The sequence below is a fragment of the Felis catus genome, chromosome C1 (assembly GCF_018350175.1).
Source record: "Felis catus isolate Fca126 chromosome C1, F.catus_Fca126_mat1.0, whole genome shotgun sequence".
NCBI lineage: Eukaryota > Metazoa > Chordata > Mammalia > Carnivora > Felidae > Felis > Felis catus.
Genome location: NC_058375.1, coordinates 132,169,652 through 132,197,252, shown reverse-complemented (window position 1 = coordinate 132,197,252; position 27,601 = coordinate 132,169,652). Strand labels below are relative to the sequence as shown.

The following is a 27,601-nucleotide window of genomic DNA, read 5'->3' as shown; positions in this document are numbered from 1 at the left end:
CAGATGAGCATTTGGTTGAAAAACAAATCAGAATGTAGTTAGATTTTATGGAAGTGCCCAGGCTGAAGAAGGGTCCCTCTATAAGGTGGCTCGTTGAAATAACATGTGTGCACTCTCGTTTGTAATGTCTTAGTTGGATGTATTGGACAGACTGGGAGGAAGATGAAATAGATGACAGCGTGGGAAGGATCGAGAAGGCCTGGATGGATGGCTTCAATCGGCAGATTTTTGTGACTTCAAAGATGCTGTGGCCAAACGGTTTAACTCTGGACTTTCACACCAACACATTATACTGGTGTGACGCCTATTATGATCATATTGAAAAAGTGTTTTTGAATGGAACTCACAGGAAGGTAAAAGACAAATGCTGCTGTTTTTTTTTAACTCACAGGCTGCTTCTTCACAGAGCCTTGTTGTGCTGTGTTAAAAATACTTTCAAGTTTATTTTTACCCCTCTGAGGTGGCTGCCAGTAGTCTCTGTGGGGTGGCTAAAGGAGGCTGAGCATTAAGTAGTGCAGCTGGCACTTGCCTCCGGGAGACCAAGGCCAGCTCACTGTGGTATGCCAGGATTTGTGGGATTTTAAAAAGAAGCTCTCAGGATATCAGGGCTGTTTTAAAACACAGTTTTTCTACATTATTGATGAGTTTGCTATGACCAAGCAACCAACTCTATTCAAATATCTTTAATATTTGCAGCTGAAAATTAACCTATATATTATGAAAAAGTAATTATAGTGCATTTATTTGAATAAAGAACTTCATGACATTGGAATTGAAACTGAACTGAACTTCAGGGTTATTGCTGTGAATACACATCAACTTCCTCTTGCCTCTTTTGGTAAGACCATTGCAAAGTGATTTTTAAATTCTTGGGTAAATTGAAGATGGAGTTGACTGTCTGACAGAGGCAGTGTTGACAAAACATCACCTCTACTTTTCATCTTATAATAACCTGCATGCATATAACATTATGAACTGACTTCACATGTTTAGTTAAATAACAGAAAATAGAATGCTAGAAATTATCAAAATGCTTCCGTTGATAAGATAATAATAGTATGATACCATACTTCCTTCTTTTTGGAAAGGAAGATTGCGCGATGGGCCAAGCCTCCTCATTATGAATTCTGTTTGACAAATAAATATTACATTAATCAGCTAAGACAATTTCAATCATTGGTTGACTCTAACCATGCTTTTAATATTTTTCCCCAATAGTAAAATTGATTGGCATTTAACCTAATGTCACATACTTTAAGAGGTGCCAGGTGAATATTTATGATTCCTTTGAAGGGATTGATATATACACCATGTAGATAACATTTTAATGGCTAGCATATTTTAACATTCATGGATGTGACAAAATAAAAGTAAGAATCTGTCTCGATTATTCAATATATGAAAATGTGATATGAAGAATTAAGATAAAAGTAGCAAAAATGGAATTTCCAACCCCACATAATTTAGATAAGTTCAATACTTTAATATTAAGTGGAGTACAAAATTATTTTTCATACTGTATACAGTATCATTTTATAAATGGTGAAAGGTGGAAAGGTAGTATGTTCGGAGGTGTTACTCCTTATTCCTCTTCTACAAACCTACATGTAAAAACAGCACTTATCACATGAGTGCTCCAGTTAAACAACAACAAAATGCAACTAGAACATAAAGGATATACTAAGAAAATCAAAACTGAAGTTAGTGAATCTTGTTTAGCTACTTACTACTAATAAATGTTTCTGAGTTCAAAATTAAAATCTTTACCTCCCTCCCTGTCATTTCCTAGATTTCTTCAATTTGCATTAGCCCAATTAGGTAGGAGAATCCCTTTCACTTCCAATTGTGTAAGACTCTGTTTTATTCCTTGGGTATTGGATAAGCAATATCACAATATTCATAATGACACTAATTACTCAGATCAGTTTCTGTTCCAGGTTATGATACTGGAATATCATAAAGAACAGAGACAAGGAAGAGTGTCAGGCAGTCCTTTTAATGTTTGCACTTTGTGACCATTTGAGTAATGTCATATATGAGAGCATTTAAATGGATGAAATACAAATGGAATCTCCCTAAAATAACACGTCCTAAAAATATGAAAATATGCTCACATTGTGAAATCCATTTTTCAAATATACTGAAGGAAAATATATTAAGATGTTAGATCATTATGTTTTATACTTATTTGAGTGTCATTTTCTCTAAATAGTTATGTTTCTAAAGGTCAGTTTAGATTTTTCACAATGTGTTTATATTTTACAGATTGTTTACAGTGGGAAAGAGTTGAACCATCCTTTTGGACTGTCGCATCATGGGAATTATGTGTTCTGGACTGATTATATGAATGGTTCCATTTTTCAATTAGATTTGGTAACGAATGAGGTGACATTACTGAGACACGAAAGACCACCCCTGTTTGGGCTTCAGATTTATGATCCACGGAAACAACAAGGTATTAAAAACCATATAAAATTGCTTCTGAATTTTACGTAAAATAATACTTCACAGTATTTGCAAAAGCGTTTATTTTGACAGTGTTACTGATGTTTTATGATAAAAGGTGTCTAGTCACTCCAAAGTCAATCAAATCTTGGACTTTGTCACCATAAACATTTATTATTTATTGTTCAAAACAGCCTAAGCAAGTAACGGGGAATTTTATTTGAGTGAAGCTCAAGGTTTTTGTCAAATGCTTTCTTTTTCATGTCCTTTTCACAAAAGAGGTATTTAAAGTATTTAAAGTAAAAAAAAAATGCACTCAATGTTTTTCAAGAGTATTGTGAGAAGTGAGAAAAACTTTTAGTGGGAATGGAATGTTATTTGAAAATATTTTAAGATATGTGATAAATGAAAAGAGTTTTGTAAACTGCATCTTACTGTATTTATCTGATTAGTTTCATATTGATTTAAAGAACGTTTAATTATTTTAAAGGGTATGAAAGTGAAATAATCTACCAATGTCTACTTAAAATTACATAATATCATTGTGTATTTTATCTACATGAGTTATTAATATTTATTAGGCCATCTACAAATCGCATGACTCAGAATTTAGGTATTAAGCAAAGAAAAAAGCTTAGTAAATTATGTGGAAGACTTTTTGTTATGAATCTAGATAGTTACTTTTTCTTTTATTTAGAGATATTCTTGTGGAAGTTAAATGGACATACATTTCAATGAATTTATGCAACATGTGAGAGAAGAAATACCTGGCTTACTGTAAAATGGACTTGGGCTTAAATCCAGGTTCCAACACTTTTTCTTCTGAAACTTTAGACATACCATGAAAGATTTAACAAAGAAATGTTTTCTTCATAAAATTCCCGTAAGAATTAAATCACTGTTGTGATTACTTAGAGCAGTGCCACCCACACATTTTTAATTAATTTCTTCTTATCATTTCTCTATAAGGAGGCATATTTTTAATGTTTCCTTCCATAGAAGAATGTTAAGTAAATATTCAAAGGAATAATGTGTCACAATTAACAAAGCACATGCCTCTAATAAAAATATATGGAACTTATTGCTATGTTTCATGAGGAAATATACCTGGTGTTCTAGACAATCCCATTGACATATAATTGTTCAGAGCTATCTCTTAGATGGACAAAGCTTTTAAAGTGCTTTATAAAAATTTTCCATTAAAGGCACATTAAAATGGGAATCTAGCCTTAATTACTCACCTGTTTATACAATCTTTATTGTAGAAACCATTATGTTCCGTCTTACTGAGAGAATGTGTTTGGGCAAATTGATTATTTTTCATAAACTTAGGTGAAAAAATCAATTATTCTTAGATTCCTAACCAGTCTTCTGGTAGCCAAGGATTGACTGTTAGTTAGCCAAATCTTTTGAATAAGTAATATAGTATGGTAAGGATGCTGGACAACATATTTTTCATTTAGTCAGTAGACATTGAAATTGGATAACTGACTTAGCATCTAAATTTTTAATATTTTTTTCCTAAATTAATCAAAGTAAGTAAAAAGCTCTCAGATGTTCAAATGCAGACCTGTTATCTTACCATGTTATAATTTCAGTGAAAATTATGAGAGAGAAAATGGTATTTCTCTTTATAATTTGTGAACATTAAATATTAATAAATATTTAGAAACACATAATCAGTGGTACACAAACTTGGTTATATACTGTCTTGTTAGACTATTCTTCCAAGAATAAAATAGCTGCATTTGAATAAAAAATCAATTTCCTCCATAGGGACAGATCACTATTTCTTCATGGAATGTAATAAACTAGTATTATATAGTCTTATATTTTCTCTCTCTGAAAGACTGTAGTATATGATTGTTTACATTGTATAAACTTTTGTAGTATTTATACATGTATCTGTGAAAAAAAAATATATATATACACACACAATAGATACTAACACACACACACACACACACACACACACACACACACACACACACACCACCCCTCAGAAATACCATGAGTAATATCCAGGAATGTCATTAATGTACCATGTAAACTCTTTTAGACTTGGTGTCAGAAAATTAGTCAGCTAATTTGACCTCTCCAGATCAGAAGAGACTCTTATCAAATTACTTGTTAATAAAGCAGCTAATTTCAGGAAGGTAGATATATAATCACACTAAACAGAAAGCTACCCCTAGAAATGAATTCCTAAGTAATGCATAGGGATTTAGGGCCAAAACCTTTTTTTTTTTTTCTTATATGCTACTGTTGTTTCTTCTGATTTAATTAATAAACTTTAATTCTTTTTCACTTATATTAGATATCTAGAAAAATTTTTATAATCCTCTCCTGAAATTCCTCATATAAAGTAGAACAATTGTATACTACAAACATACTTTTATCTGTTTATTCTCTAGGTTCAGAAGCACACTTTTATTTTTCCCCATGTTTAAGAGAATGAGATCATCAAAACTAAGTGCAATATCTAAAACGGGTTGATGACTAGTTTCCTATATAGAATTAAAAATAATTTATTAGCTTCTATGTTAAATACATGAAATTTATTACCTAATAACTAACTAATTCTAACTTCCAGGAGATGGGTCAAACATTATTTAAGTCTCATAAGAGATGTTTAATGTAGATACTATAGATTCCTGTTGTGCATATGAAAATCCCAATGTACAGGCACGTGTAGCCCTTTGCCCTCAGGAAACAATGAGCCAGGGATAAACTGAGATTCAAATTCAGGTTTGTCTAACCACAAAGTGTTTTTATGTGATTAATTTATGTGGCCAATTTTATGAAAAGTATATAACTACTATACATTTACAGTTTATTTAGCTCTGAGAGAGACAGAGAGGCAGAGAGAGAAGGAGCTAGAGAATTCCAAGCAGGCTCTGTGCCATCAGTGCAGAGCCTAATGAGGGATTCTAATTCACCAACAAGTGAGAACATGACCTGAGCCAAAATCAAGAATTAGACACTTAACCAACTGAGCCAGCCAGGCACCCTATATAACTACTATACTTTTAGATAGAAGGAAATGAGTATGTCTGTTCTGCCATCATTGTAGTTTTGTCATTGATAAATGTATGCAAATCTTTTTTATATATATATAAAGTTCTTGACTACATTCTACAACCCAGCATTCAGAGATTTTATATTACAAAGCACTAGTATAAAGACACAGTAATCTTAAAGTAATGCATGTCATGTCCATTAACAACATTACTGTGTAGGTTTAGTAAGATATTTATTTATTTTTGTTATTTTTTCAAATGCCCATTTCTATATATTTTTTTATTTTTTTTAATTTTATTTTTTTTATTTTTTTAAATATTTACATCCAAATTAGTTAGCATATAGTGAAGCAATGATTTCAGGAGTAGATTCCTTACTGCCCCTTACCCATTTAGCCCACCCCCCTCCCACAACCCCTCCAGCAACCCTCAGTTTGTTCTCCATATTTATGGATCTCTTCTGTTTTATCCCCCTCCCTGTTTTTATATTATTTTTGTTTCCCTTCCCTTATGTTCATCTGTTTTGTCTCTTAAAGTCCTCATATGAGTGAAGTCATATGATTTTTGTCTTTCTCTGACTAATTTCACTTAGCATAATAGCCTCCAGTTCCATTCACGCAGTTGCAAATGGCAAGATTTCATTCTTTTTGATTGCCAAGTAATACTCCATTGTGTGTGTGTGTGTGTGTGTGCGTGTGTGTGTATATACACACATATCACATCTTCTTTATCCATTTATCCATCAATGTACATTGGGGCTCTTTACATACTTTGGCTATTGTGATAGTGCTGCTAAAATACATAAATAGACACTTCTCCAAGGAAGACATACAGATGGCCAACCGACACATGAAAAAATGCTCAACATCACTCATCATCAGGGAAATATAAATCAAAACCACAGTGAGATACCACCTTGCACCTGTCAGAATGGCTAACATTAACAACTCAGGCAACAACAGATATTGGTGAGGATGCAGAGAAAGAGGATCTCTTTTGCATTGTTGGTGGCAATGCAAGCTGGTGCAGCCACTCTGAAAAACAGTATGGAGGTTCCTCAAAACTAAAAATAGAACTACCCTACAACCCAGCAATTGCACTACTAGGCATTTATGCAAGGGATACAGGTATGCTGTTTTAAAGGGACACATGCACCCCCATGTTTATATAGTTTTTTCTAATGTTTGTTTATTTTTGAGAGAGGTGGAGAGAGAGAGAGAGAGACTGCAAGCGGGAGAAGGCAGAGAGACAGTCAGACACAGAATCTGAAACAGGCTCCAGGCTCTGAGCTGTGCACACAGAGCCAGATATGGGGCTGAAACTCACAAACTGTGAGATTATGACCTGAGCCAAAAGCAGACAACTAACCGACTCAGCCACCCAGGTGCCCCAAGATTTATATTTAGTGGTAGGGTCATCATCACAAATTGTATCTTTCCAAAATTTCCATTTTGGAAATAATCACTACCAAAAAATAACCCAGAAGGCTAATTAAGGCCTTAATGCAGTTAACATGCATGTGTGCATGCACACACATGCATGCATCCCACACACAAAGTAACATCAAAGCAAGGCAAATTTCCAATGAGCATATAACTCTAAAGAGAGAAAGGACACATTTTATCCTTTCCTCTGATTGATTGACATTATTCAAAGTTGACTCCTCTGAAATTATCCTAGATGAAATCAGTATCTGGATTTAGGATCCCACTTTACTGTTTTTTTTTCCAACTTTTAGGATGAATGCGAAGTCTAATTTCTCTTCCAAACTGTAAGTCAGACTGTCTATCCATCCAATAGGAAAAACAAAATCTCCATTAGTTTATATATTTCATATTAGGTATAGAGACTTCTTACTTCACATATGATAAAACTTGGAGAAGTGAAGTCTAAGAAGCATGTAGAAAAGGGGATTTCTTCCCTCCTATCCTTCTGATGAAAATTTAGATAAAATAGAACAGTAGTATTCCTTTGTGGTGATGATTTATGTATTTTGTTATTTGCTAGAAATAAAAGATACTTTATTAACAAATTTTAAGTTACTAAAGTTTGTAAACACTTATATTTTATTATTTTTAGTATAGCTGACACATTGTTACATTATTTTCAGGTGTACAACTTAGCGAGTTGAGAAGTTTATATACATTATGCTGTGTTCCCCACAAGTATAGCTGTCATCTGTCCCCTAGAATTGCTATTGAAATATCATTGACTGTACTCCTTATGCTCTGCTTCTTATTCCCATGACTTACTCATTCCATAACTGGAGACCTGTATCTCCCTTTCCCCTTCACCCATGGTCCCAACCTCCAACCTCCTCCTATCTGACAACCATCAGTTTGTTCTCTGTATTTATAGTTCTCATTCTGCTTTTTGTTTATTCATTTTTTAAAGATTCCATTTATGAGTGGAATCATATGGTACTTGGTTTTCTCAGTCTTATTTATTTCATTTAGCATAATACCCTTTAAGTCCATTCATGTTGTTGCAAATGGCAAGATCTCATCCTTTTAATGGTTGTGTAATATTCCAGTGTGTGTGTGTGTGTGTGTGTGTGTGTGTGTGTGTGTGTGTGTGTGTGTAGATCATATTTTTCTTATCCACTTTTCTGTTGATGGACATTTAGGTTGATTCCATTCTTGGCTATTATAAATAATGCTGTAATAAACATGGGAGCATATATCCTTTCAAGTAATTAAGCACTAATATTTTAATATAAGCTTGTGAAATGTTTTCATATATCATCTACATCTTTATTACTGTTCTTTGAGCATTGTAATATGCCTTTAAATAATCTACCTTGAAATGCAATGTATGTAGACAGAGTATATGCGTACTTACCTGCAAATGAGAAAAGCCCCTTTATCTTCTTAAAATGGACGTAGATATAACAACATACAGGTACCTTGTATCTGCACACCCAAATGATTGTTTCTGTCATATTGCTAACTAAAATTCATTCATTCACTCATCAACTAAAATTCATTCATTCATTCATTCATTCATCAACTAACTAATATTTATCAAACACTCGTCTGTTCGAGACTCTATAGGGGGTAGAGTAATTCCACTTCTCTTAACTAACATATTAGGTTTGGGGGGAAAGACAAAGATTTTGGCCCAGACAGACCACTATCTTGAACTTATTTTTAAAAGATACTCCTTATTTGTTTTCCTTCATTATTTGATTTTTTCAAAAGTAATTACTTCCAAAGTAATTTAATCTAGGATTTCATTGTGTTGTTTTCACTGTGTTATTTCTCTGTCCTTTATTGATTTAATTTTATTTTGTCATATATAAAAGAGTTAAGAGTATAAGAGCATAAATTTTAGAATAAAAAAATCCTTGTTTTCAATTATTTAGAAATAATTATAGTAATCCTTATTCTACTTTATTTGTTTTTTAATAAGGACTATTTATTTCTAGACATTAGAAAAGTCATTTAAACCCTATCTCTTCAGTAGTCACATTTGCATATGAGATAAGCCTACCTTAAAAGCTTATTATAAAAATTGAATTAAATATATGGTATAAGTAATAAATAAATAAGGTAACTATCCCTGACATCGATGCACTGTGAATTTTCAAAATGATAGCTATCGATTGTTAATAGGCACTCATTCATTAATATTGGTATATAAATTTTTTAATGTTTATTTATTTTTGAGAGAGAGAGAGAAAGACAGCATGAGCAGGGGAGGGGAAGAGAGAGAGGGAGACACAGAATCTGAAACAGGCCCCAGGATCTGAGCTGTCAGCACAAGCCTGACGTGGGGCTCAAACCCACAAACCACAAGATCGTGACCTAAGCCAAAGTCGGATGTTTAACCAACTGAGCCACCGAGGCGCCCCTGTGTATACAAATTTTAATGCTGTTTGTCATTAAATCATATTTTTAAGAGAATATTTTTACATGAAAAGTTTTGCAACCTGCTAGAAATTCAATAAAAACTGCCACATGAGCTGTATCTGAAATATGTTGAAGTAAACTGAAGAATATATATGATTTAGGCAATTCTCATGAGAGATATGAAATTATTCAAATTAATTTAGATTTTGGATTTCTATCATGACAAGAGAAATATCACTTCCTCTTTTTAATGTATAGAATTCATTGAAAGGAATATATTTAAAAGTTCAAGTATTGGTAATTTATTTTTAAATACTTACATTTCATATTGAATAAGAATTGTAAGCATGAATCATGCTATTGAAAAAATAATAATGTGATATTTAGCATATATTTTCTTTTATTTTAAGGTTTTATTTATTTTTGAGACAGAGAGGGACAGAGCATGAACGGGGGAGGGTCAGAGAGAGAGGGAGATACAGAATCAGAAGCAGGCTCCAGGCTCCGAGCTGTCAGCACAGAGCCCGACGTGGGGCTCGAACTCACGGACTGTGAGATCATGACCTGAGCCAAAATCGAACGCTTAACCGACCGAGCCACCCTGGCCCCCCCATAGCATATATTTTCAATATGAAAATGTGACATGATATACTGCTTTCAGTACTTCCTTTTTACTGTTTTAAATTCTTCATATATTTCTCAAAATACTTTGGTTAAATCAAAATTCCAATCTGAATGTTACTAAAGTAATGAATATACAGTTAGACTGTACATAATATTCATAAAATATTGAGAACACCTATTTCCCTATGAAGTATTACATTTTTAGTCTATGGTTATGGAAGAAGCATGGCTGTATCTGAACACTGCTTAAAAAAATTGCTACATCTCTTGGTACCTGGGTGCCTCAGTCCATTAAGCAACCAGCTCTTGATTTTGGCTTAGGTCGTGATCTCAAGGTCATGAGATGATGCCCTGCTTCGGTCTGTGTGCTAAATGTGGAGTCTGCTTGGGATTCTCTCCTCCCCCCCTCTCTCTGCCCCTGCCCACCCTCCACAAAATAAATAAATAAACTTTAAAAGAAAAATTTCTACATCTCTTGTTGGAAAAAGTTTGAACTAAGCTTCATTATCCTCTGAGTTCAGAAATTGATACTAAAACCTGAATTATTAGTTTCCATAGCTTTCAAGTATATTTTTACCTTTTATAAACATGCAAAATTTAATTTACTTCTCAGAATAATGAAAAGAAATGAATATATAATTCAGATTGTTTCTTGCAACCTGTAGACACACAAAATAATCTATGAGAATGAGTTAAATATTTATTGTATATAGCACCATTTTGAGGGTTTTTTTTTTGTTTTTAAAGTCATTCCTTAATATTCGCTATATAGCACACCAAACCCAGTACAATAGTCTCATCTGTCACACCAGTCACATTTTTTGGCACTGTGCTTCAACTGCCAATACAACTTTAATGATTACATTATTTTAGTGTAGTCATTCTAAGTAATTAAAAACTATTTTTTAGTGTTTGAGTTAGAGTTTCTGATATAATCAAATGTTACTTATTGATACCTTGAAAACTGCAACATAATCTTAAATAGCCTGGACATTTACTTTGCCAATTAGATTGCTAGTGTTATAGACTTCTTTGTAACATTATATAGGTATATATAGAAGTAAATATGCTTTATTTCTTGCCTTTCCATCTTCGACGAATAAATGTCATCAAAATGATGATTACTCAGAGTGTATAGAATCTCCAACCCTTTCAAAATTTTATGTCAGGTTTATCTTAGTTTCCGAGGGTGTCTCACAGATGTTTATGGATAATACCTTTGTGAATCTCCCCTGCTTTATTGATATCTATCGCTTACCTTATCAGTGCTTCTGCTGGTTAGGTCTACTGGGATGGTCCACTGGGTCAACACTTCTACCCTTGTGCGTTATACATTCTACTGGCACTACAAGACCATTCATTTTTAAAGTTTCACAGATAGAACCTGTGTTTCTTGGACTCATCAATGCACTAACATGTCAATGTGCTCCTTGAACAAGAGGGAAGTATATTCCACTCCTTTCCCTTGTGCTCATTTGCTTTCTGTTCACTCAGTATCCAAAGTCACATTCTAAGTGTTAATGATCCAATTTAGAAAGAAATCAGAATTGAATATACCAGGCCTAATCTGCTATCCTGGACAGACATCATCATGTCCTGTAACCTTGCTGTCTCCTGGTACTTCTCTGCACACATACCTCTATATCTTCTAACCAACATGCAAATTCCTTTTATCTCCCAGTGTGTCATATATTTTTAAATGTTTCTGAATTGTACTTAGTGTTCAGAAGATATCCTGACTACATTAATGAATATGTAATATACATATGCTTGTATATGTGTACATTCTTATGCCTACATACATATCTTAGAAAGAATGTGAACCTTAACCTGGCTAATTTTGGATGGAATCACAGTTCTCTGACACATTCACTTCCCTCCTCTTACAGGTGACAACATGTGCCGAGTAAATAATGGCGGCTGTAGTACCTTGTGCTTAGCCATTCCAGGAGGCCGAGTATGTGCATGTGCCGACAATCAACTTTTAGATGAAAATGGGACAACTTGCATATGTAAGTTTTCTTTGTGTTTTTGTATTTGTTACACTTATTGTTTGTCCATATATTTTTGAAGAACAGAAGCATATGAAACCAAGGGGGAAAAATCAAACTTGGAAAGAGAAAATTCAGATAATCACTTAGGTATAATTCTTTTTAAACTACAAATAATTAACTGAATTAATTTAATTTAAAAACATGACCAGTGATGAAGTTTTCCAGAGTATTTGTCACTGCTGCATAATAGTTTAGTAAAATATATATGCCACAGAAGACTATTTCATAAAATAGGGAACCTCACTGTTAGGAGGTTAGTTGTTAATTATATAGATGATAGTGTAGTTGTGTGTTATATAGATGTGTAGTTGTTAGTTATATAGATGATAGTTGATGCACATTGTAAGACCTTCAACTAAATAGTTAATAAGGTTGATTATCTATCTTTGTTGTGAAGTCAAAAGAAGCAGACAAAAGAAGAGACTTAGGGAAATCCTAGACTTTATCAAAATAGTGAATTAGTTGGATTGATTGATCTGGATTAAAGGCACTTTATTAACTTGTATTGACCGTCCTCAGTTTGTTGCATCTTGTTATTCTCATGTGGCCCTTTTGAAATTTGTTCTGTCTATACATATCAAGTCCCTTGCCACAATAATAGGAGCAATGATATGTATGTATTGAATACTGTATAAATGCTTCTGGAATGATTTGAATTTGTTGCATGTTACTCATGATTCTCCAGAAAAACAGAACCAATAGCATGTATGTGTATAGAAAGTGATTTGTTATGAGGAATTGGCTCATGCAAGTATGGAGGCTGACAACTCTCAATATTTGCAGTCAGCAAGTTAGAAATTGAGGAGCACCAATGGCGTAGTTCCAGTCCAAATGCTGGTTAGGCTGAAGACCCATGAAGAGCAGCCAGTGTTTTAGTTGGAGTCTTAAGCCAGGGGAAAAAAACACAAACAATGTCCCAGTTCAAGGCAGTCAGGCAGGAAGAATCCCTCTTATGTGCAAGAAGGTAGGCCTTGTCATTCAATTCAGGTCCTTCAACTGACTAGATGAGAACCACTCACATCTGAGAGGGTGATCTGCTTAATATAGTCTATAGATTCCAATGTTAATCTCATGTAAAACATGCTGACAGACACACCCAGAATGATATTTGACCAAATGTCTGGGCCCTTTATAGCCTACACAACTTGACACATAAAATTAACTGTCACAAATTGTTAAAGAATACACAAATAAATGGATTTTTCCATCAGTGATAATGATTGTCTCTGGGGAGGCAGGAGAAATAAGTATAATGAAGAAGACTTCAACTTAACTGAAATATTTGATTTCTTCTGAAGAAGAAATAATGTGAATAAAGGATTTTTTTTAAAGTTTTTATTTATTGATTTTGGGAGAGATAGAGACAGTGCAGGTATGAGTGGGGGGAGGCAGAGAGAGAGAGAGGGAGACAGAGAATCCCAAGCAGACTCCAGGCTGTCAGTGCTGAGGCCTATGCAGGGCTTGATACCACAAACTGTGAGATCATGACCTGAGCTGAGATCAAGAGTCAGATGCTCAACTGACTGAGCCACCCAGGTGCCGCAAGGATTTTTTAAATGATTTAATATGTGGTAATACTTGAGAAATATATAGAAAGAATTTAAATGAAAAATCTACCCGTAATGCTACAATCCAGCAATAAACTACTAAAACATTTTGATGTTGTTCCTTTTAATCATATATCCCTGGAGGTTATTATTTTTTACTAGTACTAATGATAATCATAGGCAAAATGTATTGAATTCTTGTATAGATTTCATGATTCTCATTAACTGTTAATAATCGTATAAGGAAGATACTTTTACTTCTTCACTTTATTATTCAGAATGAAGACTTGAGAGTTAATAACTTTTCAAAATTCACATAATTAGCAATCAGGACATTTGGAATTTAGCCCCTAAATTATTTTATTTTGGAGACCAAATTCTTACTTATGTTGCAGTGTTACAAATTTTAGATCATACCGTGGTATAATTTATCTTGTGCTTTATTTTTACTTAATTGGAGCATAAGTGTCTTATCATGTGACTACATCTTCTTTGTAAACATGACTTTTAAACCATTTATCCTCATTTTTCTACTTGATGTTTGATGTTACTTCTGGTCTATTTTTACACACTACTTGTGCATTTCCTTACTGTTTACGATCCCTTCTATATTTTAGCACATAGTCCATGGTCAATTTGTTGCATCTTCTTTACATCTTTTTTAAGCATTTGGAATAATAACACCAGCTTTAAATTCTGTTACTTTTGAATTTTAACCATTTGAGATGAGGACTTTGGCTTTCTTTGTATTATTCTCTTTATCTTCCTAAATTTCATTCCTTATTATAATTTAGTATTTCTGACAAAAAATATTATTTTGAATCATTAATCATTGTCTTTATATAACAGGTTTTGACATATATAGCTAGTTTGTTGATCAATTTTATAATGTTTTCTTTTTTACCTGAATCAGTGCTTCACTAGTTGTATTGCTCAGTATTCAAACTTTAGCTCCTCATTGTTTAATTATTAATTTTCACTGAAGTGTAGGATAAAGTATTAAAGTTGCTTCTTTAGAAGAAAAGAGTACAAAGTTTGTATACTGTGGAGTTCTTTTGTTTTCTAAATAAGTCTCCTTTGCATTTATATGTGATTAACAATTCTTCTGAATATTAATTCTTGGGCAGACAAAAATTTTCTTCAAACTTCTAGAAATACTATTTAATTTAATTTAATAAATACTATTTATTCTGGGATAATATACTTGAGAGCACAAATATGAATTTTACTTCTCTGGGAAAGCCTTTTTCATTACTAGTGGGATCTTTAAATTGCCTGTAAGACAATTCCTGTAGAACATAATTATTTGAAGTATACTTTCTTTGAGTAATCAGGTGGTTTTCCTTTGTTCTGTGGTAATATTTTGTAATTCCTATTTTGTTGTTGTTTATTTATCATCAGAAAAGAAGAGATCTATCGAGGCCCCTAGTTTGTCAACAGACAAGAATTAAGCATTGCTTTGAACAGCGTAAAATCTGTATAGTTGTCCACTAGCCTAAATCATAACTTAGCTATTGAGAGAATATGTATAGTTTATATGCAGATTTCTAATTCAGTTTTTAGTGTCTACCACACGTTCATCTAAAATTATTTTTCTGGTATAAAATGAGATATTTTGTTATGCCCTCTGAATAAATCTGACACTTTGAATGGTGAACACACACACACACACACACACACACACACACACACACAGTATGTGTGGACATCCACCAAGTCTCATCCTGACCTTGGTCTGTCCCCAGACTTCCTCCTAAGGATGGAAGGTAACAGTGCAAGTATCTCCTTTTTTGGTAAGCACAGACCTCACAGTCAGTACTGTGGGAGCAAAGTGTTTGTCTAAAGATAGACAGCCTTGGAGTGCATGGGTGGCTCAGTCTGTTAAGCTTCAGACTCATGATTTCAACTCAAGTCATGATCTCATGGTTTGTGAGATGAAGCCCTACATTGGGCTATGCACTCACAGTGTGGAGCCTGCTTGGGTTGTCTCTCTCCCTCCTTCTCTCTCTACCCCTCCCCACTCTCAAAATAAATAAGTAAACATGAAAAAAAAAGGTTTATTCCATTTTTAGTGATATGAATCAAAGAAACTTTTGGCTGAATATTTAAATGAAGTCCTATTGGTCTTGTAATAAAGTCAAAATTCCCTTAAGATGGTGTCAGTCAAGTTATCAAAGGACTGAGTTTTCAGGGATCTTGTGAGTTTTTATCCTTCATCTTAATTTTCATACTGAAGAGTTAAACAGAAGGTCTATACATCAGATACTGATATCTTGATGACTTTTTAAGCTTGAAATGTTCTAATTAGTTATTTAATTTTAATTGTGTGAATCATAATTATCTGGGTCATTGACTTCCAAATTATTTTTTCTTTTTCCTTCACTCTATGCCCCACTAAAAACTTAGGGATTCCTTATGAGGTGGCATATCTATACCTATATCAATATTGAAGTAGAAAAAATACTAGCCATTGGAAATCTTTGTGTAAGTAAAAATTGGGAGAATTTGGCTTGTAAGGAAACACTGTGCACGGAATTGGTCATGCAGTCATGTTAGGAAATTTGTTTTCATGACCGGACACATGTAATTATACATTTGGTGAAAGATAGAAATGTTTCTGTATTCTTGGTGTCTTTCTAATCTCTACAATTCACTGATGATATAACGTCAATGCAATATAAAGATATAAGAAAGAAGATTATATTATCTATACTTGTTAGACTAAACAATGTTAAATCAACAAAACCATGTGAGATGTTCTTTGACAATTTGTTGTTGCATTTGACTGTTTAAAACTCTACTATATGTCTAATATGTCATGCAACTTGCCTAGGTTTCTTTCCAATGTAATGGGAAAAATTAGGATAGACCATAAAATTACTCATTTCTTACACAGAACTCAAAGTGTGTTTATATAAATTATTCCATTTCTCATATTTAATGGCAAAGGTTTTCAAAGGATATGTTAACCTTCTTAGTTTTCAGATGAGGAAATTCAAACGTGAAAGAAGTACACACAGAGTTTATGGTTGCCGAGTATGGTATAAAACAAATATGAGTGTGTGACTGACGTCTTATTAATACTGATTCCTCTGAGCTTCTCATCTAGTTCAGGCTAGATTACAGTTTTATGAATTTATCTCAGCTGGATTAACTCTGTAATCTGAGTTAACAAAATACATATTGCAACCATTGAGATATGATTGTTCTGGTTCCAGTCATCCTCATTGAATTGACATGAAATGAACAAAAACCCATTGGAAGTTGGTCAGGACAGAATTAAACACCAATGGTTGTTTCTCAGTGAATTTGCAGCATAAGGCTATGCCAGAGAGGCATTCACCCAGCAGAAAAATATTGGCATGCTACATGATTGATTAAGGATGAATTCTAATTCCATGCCTGGAAGGAATCAAGAATGAGAGTAGGCTGGACTCTTTGTCCTTGTGAATATTGTGTGGCATGGGCAAATCCTTTCACAGTTAGAAATGATGCCTGGTGTAGCATAGGCACCTGGAACTGACTGCCCCAGAGAGACATATGTAAAGCCCATTGATCAATTATCAAGTGAGGTTTTTTTGTTTGTTTGTTTGTTTTAATTTATTTGATGCCTTTGTGGGGGGAAATACTACATACAAAATTAATAAATGAGGACATGAATAATCCCAAGAAAGTAAGCTCCTGGAAAAAAAAAAAGATAGTCACTATTTTTTTTTCAGTAGGATATTTTTGCCTAGAGTAATAAGACAGTAATTCTTCAAATTCTTCTTTAGTGGCCTGAAAGAAAAGACAGGATTTTCCAATGTGCTTTTCCTAAGAGAGCAACTTAAACGTATTGATCATCCAAGGGTAGCCTTGCACAATTATATGTCAGTGGTACTCTATGACCTTCTTTACCTTGTGGAACACCAGATATATTCCTCTGTCAAAAACAGTGCTCCACTATGGCTAAGCCATTTATCTGTTCAGCTGTGACAAGCCTTATGTTCTAGGATATATGCAATCTAATGTGTAGTAAAAAGTTTAAGGCACTAAAAAGTTTAGAAGCCCCATCCAGATGAATATTTATGGCCTTCTGTGCATAGGAACTCACAGAAGATTATGTACCACTTAGGTTGGCTGCTCAGAAGACCACTCTATCTAATGAAAGGTCATCCTGCTGTGATATAAAGGAGAAAATTCAAAACCCATGGCAGCATTATTTGCACTGCCTTCCTATATAGGCAAGCTCATATACATCAAAACCACTACAACTTGAAGTTTTCTTTTAGTTTTTTTTTTTTTTGTCTCCCTGCCTAAATAAAGGGATAGTTAGCAATTCTCTCAAAATACAAAACCAATTTGTAAATAAATATGTTGTGATGTGAGATGTATAAGGACAATAGAAATTTTATTTTTTGTAATGGGATTCATGCTTTTATGGCTAAGTTATAATGATTTTGATATAGTTAGCAGCTAAACATTAGTTGACAGAAGAGACTTTATTACTTTATATCTATGTTACCAGACTAGGATTAAAAAGAAGATAAATGAAATTAGAAACATCGACACTTGTTCATGGGCACCATAGCTTATTAAACCAAGGTTAGGAACATATGTATCAAGTTCAATTGCTGAGCTGAGATCCAAATCTGAGATTATTCCAAATTAAAATAAAATAAAGCAGTTTATTAGTAAAGTTTCTCCCTTTACTTCTTCTTCTTCTTTTTTTTTAATGTTTATTTATTTTTGGACAGAGGCTGACAGAGCATTAATGGGGGAGGGTCAGTGAGAGGGAGACACAGAATCCGAAGCAGGCTCTAGGCTCTGAGCTGTCAGCACAGAGCCCGACACGGGGCTCATACTCACAAACTGTGAGATCATGACCTGAGCCGAAGTCAGAGGCTCAACTGACTGAGCCACTCAGGCGCCCCTCCCTTTACTTTTTTATAATCTGGACATTTACTCCTGCCATCCCATTTTTTACTGGGAAGTAATTCTAGGGTGCATATTTCCCTTTGTAGTATATGAAAGGGTCATGTGGAGACCTTCTAATTTCAATGTTCTAACAGCAGGTATCATAGGATGTATGAAACCTGATAGTTCCTTGCTGGGAATATTGTGATTCATGTCATTTTAGCTTTGATCCTGGTTAAATTAAAGGATTATTTATGACTTTGTCAGTTTTCTGGTGAGATCATGTTGTAATATTTTTATAAGAAGTGACCCTAGCAGTAGAATTACGGATTCTCCATCAGTTTTCAAATTCATAGTGCAAAGCACAGCTCTAAAGCAAAGCTTGCATTTCTAGCACTTGTTAATATACTGAAAGCAATGTATGTGTCTGCCCAAACACACAAGTGCTATATAGGTTCAGTTACATTAAACACCAGAAAAGAGTGACTTTCATGGAGGTTTCCTATATGTTCACTGTTTTGGTGTGGGGGAAACTTTATCACTCCCTCTTTCTGTTTATCTACATATAAATCTTTTTCTCATCAATTAGGTTCACTTCATCAATGATCTTGGGTGATGGTTGAAGGCTATTAGCTTTTTTAGCCACTTGAAATGAAATTGTTTTCATGAAGTATTTATACAATCCCCAGAGATAGAATTTCTCCCTATAATAAGGCTGTGACATAGGATTATCCATCTCCACTAATTCCAGTAATTTAGGCAGCAAGTAATTTTTAACATCTCCTCAATGCCTGGTTCTATTCTAGGTTAATACCTCTATTCTGTATGTGACATACCCTTCCTACATTCAAGGATTTCAAATGGAAACATTAGATGTATAAAAATTAATTATAAAATTACTCCTTTATAGAGGTTTTTGCAAGGTAATAGAATACTAATCTTATTTTTTCTAGATACTCTTGGCTCCCTTAATGTGATGCCAAATATATTTGCTTCATCATATAATTGATTCTCACAAAAGTATGTAGATTGCCTGGTCATCAACTGGGGTGCTATGATATATGACTTTGCCACCCAATTCCACAGAGTTAGGTCAATGCTGGGAAAAAAAGCCCATGCTTTTTGAATGTCTAAATTGCCATTTTATCCAGATTATCACCTATCACATTAGATGTCTTCTTTTTGTTTTATTTTTTTAATGTTTATTTATTAGAGAGAGAAAGAGAGAGAGAAAGAGATCGTGAGTGGGGGAGTGGTAGAGAGAGGCAGAGACACAGAATCAGAAGCAGGTTCCAGGCTCTGAACTTTCAGACAGAGCCCGACACAGGTCTCGAACTCACAAGCAGTGAGATCATGACCTGAGCTGAAGTCGGATACTCAACCAACTGAACCACACGGGCGCCCCTAAATGTTTTCTTGATAATGGACATTGTTAGCTCCAAAATAATTTGTCTTCTATCATTAAAAATCCTGCCCATACCCAATTGATAGCATTCTTAACATGGTTTCTGTGTGACATAGAAACTACTGACTTGTAACTTCTGTCTACACCTGGAAGACTTGGGTTAGGACTAGAAAAAACTAATGATGTCAAATACTCAGTATGTTTTTTTTTTTTAATATTTACTAGTATGTCAACAATCTGAAGGGTCTGAGATTTTTACCCTAGGCAAGCTAAAATGTGAACCTGTTAAAGCTTTAGATTCTGACAGAAGACCCACAACTCCTGGATCAGACACAGAAGATGTTATTAGTCATGTCATAGCAGGCAGCATGAATTTCCTGTTCATATTCTTCTCCTTGTCCTACTCACCCCCAAATCATGTGGGGGCAATGCACAGGCAGGTCTAGGTGGAAGCTACATACACAGTGAATTTGTATTCACACTGAGGAACCTCAAGCTTGAGTCTACTAAAAAATCTTCCCAAACTCTGCCCCTAAGGAAGACATTATCTTTACAATTTTGGCCAAGAGAAAAAAATACTCTCTGCTCTAGAAGGTGGCATTATCTCTGTCTTCCAAGGCTGTGAGCTATATAAATATTCTTGAAGAAAAGTCCAGAATAAAAACTGACACAAGAAGTATAGAAATGCAGTGGAGAAATGCCTCTTGTTCAACAAATTGCAGGGCCTACAAGAGGACTTGCAGACACTCTTTAAAATGTCAAATGTATTTGTATATATTTCATTATATCTGTTCTTACAGATATAAGCAATGCCTAACAGCTATTACGAATGATAATGATATACAGTAATGACATTGATGTAGATCAATAACAGCAGTAAATATAACAAGATGAAATTATCCCAGGAGGTTGGCTCTATTGGTTTTCAAACAATTGTTCACATTCTGTCATGAAAAATGAGAGTAAAACTTTGGACGTTGTCATCATGTATTTTTGAAAAGTGCCAACTTTGTATTTGCAAATATCATTTAAAAATAACCATCTACCACACATATTTGAAACCATGTTTAAAACCAGTTTGGAAATTTTGCCTATTTGCATTCATTCCATAATGATCTAAATATCACTTGAAAAACATCTGAACTCTTAACAGATGTAAAGACCTTATCTCTAAATTGATTATGTTAAAGAATATTTAGTTTAAAAATACTAATTTGGGGGAGAGCAGTTTGTCCTTCCCTAGACACCTTGCTCTTCTGTAATATAATTGTAATTGTGCAGAAGCAGCTTTAATTTCACCCTTGTATATGGATATCCTTGATCATTTCTTAAAACTGTCAATTGGGTTTATTTGATCAAATAACCATGTGAAAGCCAAGTTTTTTAAATTGGTGGGATTGTATCAGGAAAAAAAAAAGATGGTTTCTGGGATTTTCTAGTCCTCAAGCTATCAAACAACCAAATTGATGTGATACATCATAGAAGTAAACTATAGAGAGACTACAGGAAATCTTAAAGCTGAACTTAAGTTTGGGTGAAAACTGATTGCATCTCAAATTAGTTTTCTTATCTGATTAGATTTTTTTAACTGAGATTGTTGACCATTAGGCTTAATCACTATAGAATAGAAATTAATCAAACCACTCTTCATTAAATGCCCAGTTCTAAGCTGATCTTATATGGAGTCAAAGAAGAAATTATACCACCCTCAACCATCTTAGGGTCCAATTGACCAAATTTGGGACTCAAGTTAGGAAAGTTTGCATGCTATCGGTGATCGATTGTAGAGATTTTGAGAGGAGAGTTCTGTTGTAGAAAAGACCAGACATATTCCAGTACTTCCACTTTGCTTTGGTTACTAACCCTCACAACTATTTGCTACTCAGAGTTCAATGGGAGAACCAATGATTTGCCCTCTTTGGTTTTAAATTGTTGTCGTTTCCTATTTGGAACTTGTTCTATATATATAACAATTTACTTTTTTTTTTTTACTTTCAAGTGACCTTACAGAAATGACATCATTAGAGAAATTGCTGCTTCAGCATTTTGTTATTGAAAAAGGATTAGAATTAAAAAGGGAGATAAAATTACTCTCAGTTCCTGCATATAGTGTCTGCCTGTCTGAGAGGGGATAGAGGAAACACAGGCTTACCTTTATTTGAATTGAATATTTCATTCACTGTACTGATTAGTTTTTACACTTAAGGCCTTAAGCAAGAGTCTGAATTTAATGGGCAGTTTTTCTTTTCCAACCACAGGAAACCTCATGTCTTGTGCTTCACTGCATAACTCTCTGAAGCAGATTCTCCACAGTTAAGGTTGAAGGGTCGTATTCCCTCTTCCATTCTTTAAAGCAGGGAAAATGCAAGGATTAAGGGAGTGCTGACACCAAGTGTTCTGGAAATGTCATATATGTTTTCCCAATATCCCATATTATTGACTTGTATATAGGTTTTGTGATCATTTATCAGTTCAAATGAGTTGTCCAAAATAAAGTTTAAAGCCATCAGGTGGAAAGATTGGGTTTGTTTCTCCTAACAATAATCTAACTTTTGATAATTCAACACCTTTTTTGGTCCATGAAACATAAACCATTTACTTTAACCATTGCTACACATTCCTGTCTCTTCGTAAACTCTATTGAATCCACTCAAAGTGAACAATAACAATCATCATAATACTTTGTTTTTAAAATTTTTTAGTGTTTATTTATGTTTGGAAGAGAAAGACGGGGGTGGGGAGGCAAGGGGGAGAGGCAGAGAGAGAGGGAGACACAGAATCCAAAGCAGGCTCCAGGCTCTGAACAGTCAGTACAGAGCCCAACACGGGGCTCAATCTCAAGAACAGTGACATCATGACCTGAGCCGAGATCTGACATTCAACCCTCTGAGCCACCCAGGTGTCCCTAACGCTTACAATTTGTGAATAAATCGCAATGAACTGAATTCCTAACACTTGATTAGAGAACATGGAGTATTCAGAGAAAATACTGCATAGAATCTGGATGTACAATGAGATGATTTTGATTAACTTAATAGTTCCATGAATACCTAGCCAGACCTGAGTTTTTCTCCCACTTGCAGACCAGCAAAGTAAATGTGACTACCATGGCTGTGTTATTGCCGTGTCTTTTCACTCTGATTAATTTGGGGTGCACTTATCTGTAAAATGAAGGTAGTAAAATTTTTTGCCATGCCTACCCTGTCAAGGGTCATGAAGATAATTGAGATTATGAATGAATGCCCTTTAAAAAGTAAAACTACATGCTCAACATGAATATGAGGTGGTATTATGTTATTATTATTGTTATTAGTGATTATTTTGGTGACAGTTTAAAATCTTTAAAATTCTTAGTAGAATAATTATTTTCAGAAAAACTTACCTTTTTCTCATTTCTAGAGATGGTTGTCACTACAATGTTAAGATGTCTTTATATTTTCAATAAAATGAATCAATATTTTTGTTATTAAAATGAAGTTTGCATTGTAATGAACTGAACATGGCTAGTATTGTTCTTATGACTTTGATTTTTTTTTTTAATTCTAGTTAATTCTGGAGAAGTATTGCCTCACATATGCAAAGCTGGAGAGTTCCGCTGTAAAAACAGACACTGTATCCAAGCTCGCTGGAAATGTGATGGTGATGATGACTGTCTAGACGGAAGTGATGAAGATTCAGTAAATTGCTGTATGTTTTCCTTCAAGTAATATTACATTTTCCTGAGTCTTTTGAAAAATCTAAAAATATCTTTGATAAAGAATTGAAGTCAGTTTTTTTTTCCTTAATCTACAGAGAGTAGATTTTAGATTGTCTTCTTGCATGGTTTTAAAGAACTGTTTTTCTCATCCTTTTCCATCTTTAATATTACCATTTTAACTAGAAGTCCTTTTTACCATATTACCATATTACCATATGGTAATCTTACCATGTTATAATATTTTTATATAATAATAATTTATTGTAATATATTTTATTATAATATATTGTAAATATATTTATTGTAAAATAATATATTATAATAATAATTACAATATTACCATCATACCATATTACCATATGGACCAGAAGTCCATATTACCAGAAGTCCTTCCTTCCCTCCTTTATACTGTCAGTGCCACCACACCATTGTTAGAAAGTTGCTATAGGAGATCCTTCTGGATCTCTGAATTCGAAGATGTGGAAAATCAATTGAAACTCCCTCAAGTCAGAACTACTCACACAGAAGGTCACGATCTACTCCATTTCCCCTTGGCAGCAGAGCCTTGAAGAAGATCCAAGGACACAGACATGGTTTTGGAACATGTCATTACCTAACTTCACTGGCTCAGTACATGGTAGGAGACACATATGGGGCACTCCGATAGAAATTCAAGGTTTGATTTTCTTCCCTTTGGCTTCTATTTAGCTGCTTATCATTTCCCATAGTCGGAATAATTTTGTTTCTGGTTAGAATAAGGAATTGTCCCACATATATGAAAGTAAAACACTTTGAGAAACACATTAAAAAATGTTTTGACAATATATTTGATTAGAGTCATACTGGAATGGCTTTGAGATATATAAGATCTTTTTACAGGGAGAGAGGTATGTGATTTATATATGTTATCTTTGGTCTTTTAATTTGACCCAGATAAATTATTTTAAAAAGAAAATTATTTTCCTTTCAATTGATGACATTTTCCAGGGTAAAATAGTTGAGCTAATTGAGTTAATTAACAGTCCATTTTCTTTTCTTTCTTTCTTTTTCTTCTGTTTTTTTTTTTTTTATATCAAGACTAAAAATACCATTTTAAAGATTCTTTGTTAATAATGGACAGAATTGGTCTGGGCGTCTATATAATGCAACTATCTGCATTTAGGGATAAAACTCAAATATGAGCTCTCAAAAGTATTGTGTGTACATAATATAGAAATTGTATTTAATACATGAATTGAACACTATTTTCCCTTAATTTTCAAACATGGACTCTGACTTCAACATTATGTGCTTCATATTTTCAACCTTATTAATATCTATATTATAAAGTGTGAAACCATAAATAACACTTCAAATACTAAGTTGATACAATTATACAAAAACTTCAGAATGGAGGAGCATTTCATCTAAGGGAAAGTGTTTTTTCTCTACTTTTTGACACAAATGGTGTAGTATTTATTGAGTAAATTGATTACCTCATTCCTTCTGACTCATAATGTTTATTCATGGCTTTAGTGAATGCTCCCTGCATGTCAGCTTCCAGCATAGTCACAGAGCACCTGTACAGAACACAAGTATTTCATCACGATAGTCATGCAGTAGTCCTTAGGTCCATGCTTCCCTCTGTGTGATTGTTCTTTTCACCAACTCACAAAGAAACTAATTTCCTCTATGAGCATATGGGGCATTACATTTGTACTGTTAATTGTAGTGTTAAAATTCCTCGTCAGGATTTTTTTCTTGATTATTTTCATAACTTTCCATACCACCACCCAAGCCTATGCCGTGGGCTTTTCCTACAGTCCTTTATTTCACATATAATACATATTCAACTCTAAATAATTAATTTTTATCTTTACCATCTCTCAATCCTCACTGGCTAAATTAGCCTCCTATCCTGCTATTATTCCTACCACTATTGCTCCCTTAATTAATGCCCACTTTCTATTCTGTTTCCTGAGTTACCAGTATTTATAGAATGAAGTCTAATCTCATTATTTCAGTAAATCTATAACTAACAAAAAAATCCACCGACTCATATATAAAGCACTGCATGTCATGACTCATGTTTACATTTTCAGCCTTACATGCGTATCATCATACACTTACAATCTTTGTTCTTATCAATTTGGACTACAAGTAGATCTCTAAAAAACATGTCCTCCTGTTTCTCTCTTGTGTAACACTCTAATCTATGGAAATCACCATAGTTTCACATTACCTTTATAGGGAAGTCTCTTGTGAACATCAAAAAATCTTCTCTATATAGCCCAGTTGGAGTTAAACATCTCACGTGTATTTCTTTATCATGTTAGTTAACCAACAGTATCACAATCATATGCTTCCTTATCTTGGTGAATATCTTTATGAGGAGACACATTATGTGGTAACATCTTTATAGTCTCAGAGTGTAACACAGCACCTCACACCTGGAGAAGAGATCACTAAACAAATGGGGCAATGGAGCACTAAACCTCTCAGGCCTCCTTCCAGCGAGATGGTATCTTTTCTAAACTTGCAGTGATTGAGACCAGCATTATAATCCTGAGATTCCACGGTTAATATTCCAACACTGTGTAATTCATTTCAGAAGATTATTTATATTTTAAATACTCATAAGGTTTGACTTTGAATTCTGTTATCATTCGATTTTCTATCATTTAGCTTCTCAATTCAAATTGCAGGACTATGAGTTGTATTTATGCCTCCTTTTTGAACTCTGATTTACATCATTGACGAAAACTGCAAAGGTCCTTGATCAAGCTTCACTGAAATATTTTTGCATAATCTTGGTACTTTAAAATGTTGACCATCTAACATATTGAATGACTTTCATTCTCATGAACAAGTATTCTTGCTCAGCTCCCTGAAGTGAGTAGAAAATGTTAACCGTGCTCAAATGCCAGGAAACATAAGGCTTTTCCCCCGATTTTTTTCACTATGCATAATAAAAACTTTCTAAAAAGTAATAAAACCACTCTCTCACCTAAGGTACTTTAAGATACAGTGTTTTATAGAAACTGGCTGGAAAGGCATACATTTGCTATGCAACAGCATGATAAAATGGCTATTTTTCAAATTCTAAGTAAAACTAATACCAAAATTTATTTTTATCATACAGAAGTGCAACTACTGGGCACAAGGAAAATTACTTCAAAAAGAAAGTGAAGTGGTGAAACAAATACTGAGGAGCATGCCAATTCAGTTAGGAATTTAGTCTCCAGGATGCAGGAAAATAATCACAGAAGGTTAACTTTAAGATGGCCTCCTGCTGTGTTTAGATATTGGAGGTTTAATCCTTAGCTGTGCACAGCTTCCCATATGAGGATTGGTCTTGTCCTCAGTATATCTTGCGGATGCATGCTTATTTTTTGTACTAGGGATAAAAACTCATGATGCTCATTTTCATTATTAAAATTATGCAGGATCTCATATTTCGCATCAACTCCAAGTCACAAATGATGCATTTTTTTCTTCCTTCCAGTCCTAAGAAACATTGGACAAAGCATAACCAAATTGGGCTTATTTAATATTTCAATAAGTACTGAGTGGATGTGTGGCTTAAGAAAATGTATTTTTTTTTTATTTTTTTTATTTTTTTTTCAACGTTTATTTATTTTTGGGACAGAGAGAGACAGAGCATGAACGGGGGAGGGGCAGAGAGAGACGGAGACACAGAATCGGAAACAGGCTCCAGGCTCTGAGCCATCAGCCCAGAGCCTGACGCGGGGCTCGAACTCCCGGACCGCGAGATCATGACCTGGCTGAAGTCGGATGCTTAACCGACTGCGCCACCCAGGCGCCCCAAGAAAATGTATTTTTAATATATGATTGAATTATTTGATACATATTTGTTATGTTTCATATTAAAATATGAGGTATTTCAAATATGTTTGGCAAAAATTCTGAAATTGAGTCACTGTGATAAGGGATGGGAAACAAACTTAGTGAGATAGTTGATTTTAGTGAAGACATAAATAAATTAATATATTTCCTTTTATGTGAGAATTAATTTCTTGGTGTCTTCATAAAAGTATTATATTTTAACACAGCCTAGAATAT

At 34.0% G+C, this 27,601-nt stretch overlaps 1 protein-coding gene across 1 annotated transcript in view; it reads left to right on the top strand.

The window, feature by feature from the left end:
- LRP1B (LDL receptor related protein 1B) overlaps positions 1–27,601 on the top strand; it is a 1,940,511-nt gene that overhangs the window by 1,194,815 nt on the left and 718,095 nt on the right. The window contains exons 15-18 of the mRNA XM_023259298.2: positions 134–353; positions 2,266–2,455; positions 11,830–11,952; positions 23,389–23,529. Of these exons, the coding sequence (XP_023115066.2) occupies positions 134–353; positions 2,266–2,455; positions 11,830–11,952; positions 23,389–23,529 (674 nt within the window). The remainder of the gene's footprint in view (positions 1–133; positions 354–2,265; positions 2,456–11,829; positions 11,953–23,388; positions 23,530–27,601) is intronic.